The sequence below is a fragment of the Trachemys scripta genome, chromosome 11 (assembly GCF_013100865.1).
Source record: "Trachemys scripta elegans isolate TJP31775 chromosome 11, CAS_Tse_1.0, whole genome shotgun sequence".
Lineage (NCBI taxonomy): Eukaryota > Metazoa > Chordata > Testudines > Emydidae > Trachemys > Trachemys scripta.
The window spans coordinates 3025181-3032739 of record NC_048308.1 but is presented as its reverse complement, the minus strand read 5'-3'; the positions used below and the strand labels follow the sequence as shown (position 1 = coordinate 3032739).

The window sequence follows — 7559 nt, the reverse complement described above, 5'->3', positions numbered from 1 at the left end:
CCCTTTTTTTCCTTGTCTGTACAAAATTATATCTGGTCTGCCACGCTATGGTTGTGAATCTGCTTAGCTGTCGATTCTATTGTTATGGCGGCACTGATAGCAAATGCTGTATCTATTTGTTATGGTCATGGACAGGTCATTCTTAATGACACTGTAACATCAGAAGTAGCTCAATCAATCAGTACCGTTCCACTGCAGTTAATTTGCGTGCTGCAGTTCTATTAGTTGAACGAATCAGTGGGTTGTCCGTCTTTTTATAAGCGCTCTAAAGAAAAGCCTAGGCAGTTCTAATGGGGTACTATGGCACTTGTGACATAGCAGTAATCAGTAACTTGTGTCTCCGGGGAAATCTTAAATGAGAGTGGGGAGAGAAGGGGCAGATCTCAAGTGCCGTGAACATCTGAATGTAGGTTCTGTGTCTCCACCCCAACCCAGCTGCTGCTTTTGCGGGGGGGGGAGGGGGGGGCACATTCCGTAGCATGGAGGGGGAACCAGCCCTGTTGACAGACTCCCTCTGGAGTTGGAGTAGGGATTGAAATCATGAAGAGCAGCTGTCCTCCCACACTCTCTGACTCTGGTTCTGGATCCCACTGACCACAGACAATGGGCTACTACTGCCCATGCTGCGTCTTTTTCTGTGTGAATGTCTCCAGTATTGGCCACCTGGTGCCTTTCTATTTGGGCTGCCATTTCTGGTTGGCAGTAGGCCCTGTGAGCTGCAAAATGTTAGTCAAATCTTCCCAAATCATATAAATAGCTATAATGAAAATTAAATACTAAAAGTTTCATGCTAAGTCAGTTTAAAGATCCGTCTTCCTGGCAAGGAAAACAAAGTTCCAGTTTCTAGAGCCAAGAAGAGTCGCTGCCAAATAATTTCTTTCTGGACGATCAGACTTTAACATTTTGGTACCTGGGACCAGCTGCCACATGTGTTTGAACCATCTTTCAGTCACCACTAATAGACTGGATACCTGCACCATCTCTCTGTATTTCGGTGGACATACAAATAAGGAAATGATTATCTGATGAAACCAAGGTGCTTATAGTCACACAGGACAATCACTGTCCTGTTTTTGTGTAATTTTGAAGAGGTATTTATTTCCCAGTTTGAGGTTACCTTGTGAACCTAGTCCCAAAGACTTCGTTGTGTAACCATGACTGCTGGGGCTGCAGTTCAGGAGTCTGTGAGACCCCAGTCTCCTTAAGAGCAGTGGTCCAGATGGAGGCAGGGCCCGAAGGGTTTGGAGAATTAAATTCAGATACAGTAGAACCTCAGAGTTACAGACTGACTGGTCAAACACACACCTCATTTGGAACTGGAAGTCTGCAACCAGACTGCAGCAGAGACACACACCTGTGTTTCTGTGCTTGTTTCATTTAAATTAAGATGGTTAAAAGAAGCATTTTCTGACTAGTAAAGTTTCAAAGCTGTAGTGAGTCAGTGTTCAGTTACAAAGTTTTGAAAGCACAACCATACTGTTGTGTTTAGAGTTGTAAACATTTCAGAGTTACAGCCTCCGTTCCCAAGTGGTTCGTAATTCTGAGGTTCTACTGTACTTTTAATATATTTTTAAGGCCTGAAGAAATCTATTATGATTAGGTATGCTGAGCTTCTGCATAACAGGCCAGAGAATGGCACCCAGTAACTCCTGCATCAAGCCTGTAACTTTTTGTGGAGCTAGAGCATATCTCATAGAAAGATAGCTTCAGAAAAAGTTTTTATGAAACACCTAATGCTGCCTGCTGTCATCAGAATCAGACAACCTCTTCTGCTGTTTACCTGCCTCAGAACTCTTCCCTCCCCCCGCTCATGCCCCCATTGAGAAATGCAAACCCTGTCACCATTTAGACCCTAGCAAAGATTCTTAGATGAGTCTGTCAGCTTGGCCCGGCCTGTGGGCTCTCTGACAACAAGGTAACTCTTAAACCCCATCATCTTATCTATGTATTTCTGAGGTACAGCGATAAAGTCTAAAGGTCCCACAGGCTGAGCTGGGAATTGAACCCAGGTCTTCTGAGTCCTGGTCCAGTGCTTTAACTACAAGGCCATCTGTTTCAACAGAGCATAGGAATTGCCACCCTGGAACAGAGTGGAGGGCCATCTTGCCCAGAATCCCATCACTGGGGGTGGCCAGTACCAACTGCTTCAGAGGAAGAAGCAAGAGAGACTACAGCAGGCAGCAAGGGAATAGCCTGCCCATAGGGAAATTTCTTCCCAGACAGAGCTATAGGTGCTGATCTATTGATTTCAATGGGAGGTAGGTGCTTACATGCCTTTTGAGGATCTGGGCCTTAGTGCCTGGTTTGTGCCCTGAAATAGGAGGGTTTTTATCCTTTCTTTTATCCTGTCCAGTGTAATAAGCTGTTCTCCTTCATCATATACACATATAATCCTTTTCTAACTCCTGGGTTTTTGCCCTGAACAATATCTTGTGTCAGTGAGTTCCACAGGCTAATTAATACATTGTGTAAAAAGTATTTCCTTTTATTATTGACATGTTCTTTTCAATTTCATTGAACGCCCCTGGGTGCTTCTATTATGAGAAGGTGAATGGCAGTGCCTGACTTATCATCTTTATATCAGGCAATATTTTGTGTATCCCTAACGTTCTGTCAGCTAAACAATCCCAGTGTTTTCACGCTCCACAGATGGAAGTCTCTCCAGGCTTCTAATCATTCTCATCTCTTGTCTCTCCACCCCTCTGATTCTGCTATATCCTATGGGTGCGAGATCCCACAGCTGGTTTCGAGGGTGTTAACTGAATAAGGTTCAGGTAGGTAAAAGCCGTGGGCTCTGTTCTCCAAGGACAGCTGCTCAGCAAGCAGCAGGATGACAAAATTCAGCCAAAGCGGGCAACCGTCAATCTTTGCACAGCTGCTCATAAGCATAAAATTAAGTGCACAAAGACTGCTACCCCTGAAGGAAACTAGCTAACCCTTTGCCAAGAACCAAGGGTTTGATTCTGCGCCTCTTGAAGTTGATGGCAGCGCTCCCACTGACTACAAAGGTGCACAATTAGGCACTATGCCTGGTTGTGTCCTGCTTGCATCTGCTGCCCTTTCCCCTGGCCAGTGCAGTTGCTGTATTACTCCTAAGTGTGTATGATCTTAGTCATAGGGCCAAAATTGTAAAGGTATTTAGGTGCCTAATGATGTAAAGAGGTGCCTAGTGGAGTTTTCAAAAGCACCTGAATGGATACCTCCCTTTGAAATCATCCCTTTAATAAATCTGGCCCACTGAGGCTTAGTTCAGTATTAGCGGGGAATTCCCTGCTCTCATGCCTCTTTCCCAGTATTGCCAATACCAATTGTTCCAAAATCACATCTTGAAAAAATCATGTGATTGGCTTTGAATATCCTGAGAACTTCTATACGCATGTATAGAAGTTGCATCTGAAGAAGTGAGGTTCTTACCCACGAAAGCTTATGCTCCCAGTACTTCTGTTAGTCTTAAAGGTGCCACAGGACCCTCTGTTGCTTTTTACAGATTCAGACTAACACGGCTACCCCTCTGATACTATACACATGTATGGTTCTTTTGTAAAGGGAAATCATGCCTCACCCCTCTATTAGAATTATTTGAGGGAGACAACATACGTGTACATAGGTAATCCAGTTGATATTAGTGTACTTGGACTTTCACAAAGTCTTACAAGGTCCCTCACCAACGACTCTTAAGCAAATTAAGCAGCCATGGCATAAGAGGGAAGCTCGTCTCCTGGATCAGAACTGGTTAAAGGACAGGAAAGAGGGTAGAAATAAATGGTCACTTTTTAGAATGGAGAGAGGTAAATAGCGGTGTCCCTGAGGGATCTGTACTGGGACCAGTACTGTTCAATATATTCATAAATAATCTGGAAAAAGTGAACAGTGAGGAGGCAAAGTTTGCAGATGATACAAAATTGCTCAAAAGAGTTAAAGACCAAAGCAGACTGAGGAGAGTTACAAGGGGATCTCACAAAACTGGGTGACTGGGCAACAAATGGCAGATGAAATTCTATGTTGATAAATGCTAAGAAATGCATATTGGAAAACATAATCCCAACTATACTTAACAAAATAATGAGGTCTAAATGAGCTGTTACCACTCAAGAAAGATCTTGGAGCCATTGTGGATAGTTCTCTGAAAACATCCACTCAATGTGCAGCGGCAGTCAAAAAACCCAACAGGAACCATTAGGAAAGGAATAGATCATATGACATTGAATATCATTAATGCCACTATATAAATCCATGGTATGGCCACACCTTGAATACTGCATGCAGTTGTAGTCACCCCATCTTAAAAAATATATTAGAAATGGAAAAGGTACAGAGAAGGGCAATAAAAGTGATTAAAGGTATGGAACAGCTTCCATATGAGGAGAGATTAAAAAGACTGGGACTATTCAGATGGGAAAGGAGATGAATAGAGGGGATATGATAGAGCAGTGATTTTCAACCTTTTTTCATTTGTGAACCCCTAAAAAAAATTTAATGGAAGTGCAGACCCCTTTGGAAATCTTAGACATAGTCTGCAGATCCTCAGATACCACTGCACTGTGGTAATGACAACCTTTCATGGACCCCTTAGACATAGTCCGCAGACCCACAGGGGTCTGTGGACCATAGGTTGAAAACCCCTGTGATAGAAGTCTATAAAATCATGAATGGTGTGTATGACATACTAGGGTACAATCCAGATTATTGAGTAGCTGTGTCCCTCCTGCCCTCTAACCTAGGGTTCCCTTTACACTGCTTTGCTGCTGTAGCCTCCATCCTGGACTGCTCACAGACAACCTCCAGCATGCAAATCACTCCCAACTATGTCTGTGTACGAGCTGCAGCCAGTCAGACCTTGGCTCTTACCAGCCTTGGTTACACTGCAGAGTGACACCAACACACTCCCAGTCTTAGATTTCCCCCCAGAAATGTATGTCCTGTACTGCCCAGCCCTCTCCTGGACAACACAAGTTTATATAAAGTGCATTATTTCTTTAAAAGAAATAATATGCACACAACTTGCCACCCCAAATGGAGTTTCCCAAACACTTCAGTTTAATCACACTGGATTAGATATAACAATAAAACAAGTTTATTGACCACAAGGGGATAGATTTTAAGTGAGTACAAGTAATGAGGCATAAAAATCAGAAATGGTTACAAGAAAATAAAGTTAAAATGCTACTTATTTGGTGTAAAGTCATGCCTTACTTAACAATCTCAGATACAAGCAAAATTTCTCTCCATATGCTTTTAGCAGTTTTACTGACCAAATGTCTTAGGTCAGAACTTTTTCTCCCTGAGTTAAATGAATGCTTCCTTTTTTGCTTCTGGTGCCAATCATGTGATGGGCAGGGAAAGAGAAAGAGGGGATCCCTTGGCATGTTTGTCCCTCCTTTTTATAGTGTCAGCCAGTGTTCCCTCAAATTTTTTTGTATCCATGTGTGGAATTAATTTTGTTATGAGAACCATATGGAGGTGGATATGCACCACCAGTAGAAACCAAAAACCTAGATATAATATATATTTTTTAAAAGTTAACATAAGGATAATTACTCCAGCCAGGACAGGTTAGGCATTTTAAAACTCACTACTCAAAGAATTAAATTTAAGTGTAAGAGAGAAATAAAAATTATTAAATGCATAGCCCAGCCAAAAAACTAAAATAACTCACTTTGAAAGAAGTATCAAGAAGTAACACCAACAATATGTGTGTGTGTTGGGAGGTGTGTGTGACAGAGACACACACTGTGCGTGTGAGAGACAGACACACACTGTGTGTGTGTGTTGTGACAAAGACACACACTGTGTGTGCGTGACAAAGACATGTGTTGCCACTTTAAGTACACTGACTCCACTTTAAGTACACTGCCCTTTTAAATAGATCAGCAAGTTCCCTCCCTCCTGAGCCCTGTCATGTACCCACCCCTGGTATGTGGAGATGGGGTACAGGGGTGGGGGGAGAGGGACACCCTGACATCAGTGCCCTCTTCTCCCCCCCACCCCCTGCACAGCAAGCAGGAGGCTCCCAGGAGCAGCTCCAAGGCAGAGGGCAGGAGCAGCACATGGCAGTGGGGGGAGGGATACCAGAACTGTGTGGCACTTGATAGCCTGCTGAGCAACCGCACAACTTACAAGGAACTTAGTTCAGTCCTAATCTTGAAAAACTTTTCCAGCTGGTACTAGGAGACAAAAGATCTATGGAGAAAGATGTTCCCTGCTTTCCCTCACCTGTTTGAGCTTTCTTTATCTCCCCTTTCTGCTTGATGACTCTGTTTACTGCTTAAATGCAAATTAAGCAGAGCACACACTCCTTTATTTAGGACAGACCTGTTTTCCAACCTCAGTTTGGAACATGTGTTAATAACACCATACAGGGGAATCTTATAACTTCAAATACGATCTGGCCACACAGATTTTACCAGGACAAGGGGCAGCAAATTAGGAGTTTTCAACTCATACCTCACAAGACATACTCTGTACAAGGATTATTACAATGCTGTGTGAGTACAGGGCTACCTTCAGTCACAGTGTGGAGAAAGTGAATAAGGAAGTGTTATTTACCTTTTCACATAACACAAGAACCAGGGGGTCACCCAAGGAAATGTATAGGCAGCAGGTTTAAAACAAACAGAAGGAACTACTTCTTCACACAACCCGTGGCGCTCGTTGCTAGGGGATGTTGTGAAGGCCAAAACTACATCTGGGTTCAAAAAAAAAGAACTAGATAAGTTCCTGGAAGATTAGGGTGACCACATGTCCCAATTTTATAGGGACAGTCCCGATTTTGGGGTCTTTTTCTTATATAGGCTCCTATTACCCCCCACCCCCTGTCCCGATTTTTCACACTTGCTGTCTGGTCGCCCTAGGATAGGTCCATCAATGGCTATTAGCCAGGATGGGCAGGGATGCAACCCCATGCGCTGGGTGTCACTAAACCTTTGACTGCCAGGTGCCGGGAGCGGACGGCAGGGGAGGGTTCACGCCCCATAAATGGCCCTGCTCTGATCATTGCCCGGCCGCTGTCGGGGGCAGGCTACCGGGCCAGATGGGCCATTGCTCTGACCCAGCATGGCCGTTACTCTGTGCAGTGGCCACCTGGCTCTGGTGCCGTCCAGGTTTGGGGTTTTCAGGCTGCTCCTGGCGATGGCCAGGGCGAGACACTGCCCGCGAGCCGCGCTCGCCCCGGGTCGCAGGGCTCCTGGAGCTGGGGTTTCAGCCGGCGGCCTGTGGCTGGCCCTCCGCCCAGCAGGGGGCGTGCGTGCCACCGGACCGGGACATAGAGCGGCAGCCGCGCCCCAGCTCGATGGTTGCGGCCGCGGCGCGGGGTGATGAGCTCACCGCAAGCGGCGGGTTTGAAAGCGGGAGAGGGGGCGGCGCGCGGCAGACCCAGCCGGCTCCTGTGGGGAAGGGGGGCGAATATGCAAATTAGCCCGTGTGATCATTTGCATGTGATGATTGACAGCAGTGCGAGGTCAGTGCAGCCCGCGCCATCGGGGGGCCGAAGGAGGGCGGTTGGGGCAGGGACTGAAGTGGGGGAGGAGTGGGGGGGTTGGGGCAGGGGGGCTGAAGTGGGG

The 7559-nt window shown here is 45.5% G+C and overlaps 1 protein-coding gene across 1 annotated transcript in view; it reads left to right on the top strand.

Moving 5' to 3' along the window:
- The first annotated feature begins 7343 nt into the window (after window positions 1–7343).
- The window catches only part of LOC117885183, a 21062-nt gene continuing 20846 nt past the window's right edge, over window positions 7344–7559 (top strand). The window contains exon 1 of the mRNA XM_034786391.1: window positions 7344–7456. Coding sequence (XP_034642282.1) covers window positions 7404–7456 — 53 coding nt within the window. The 5' untranslated portion in view covers window positions 7344–7403. The remainder of the gene's footprint in view (window positions 7457–7559) is intronic.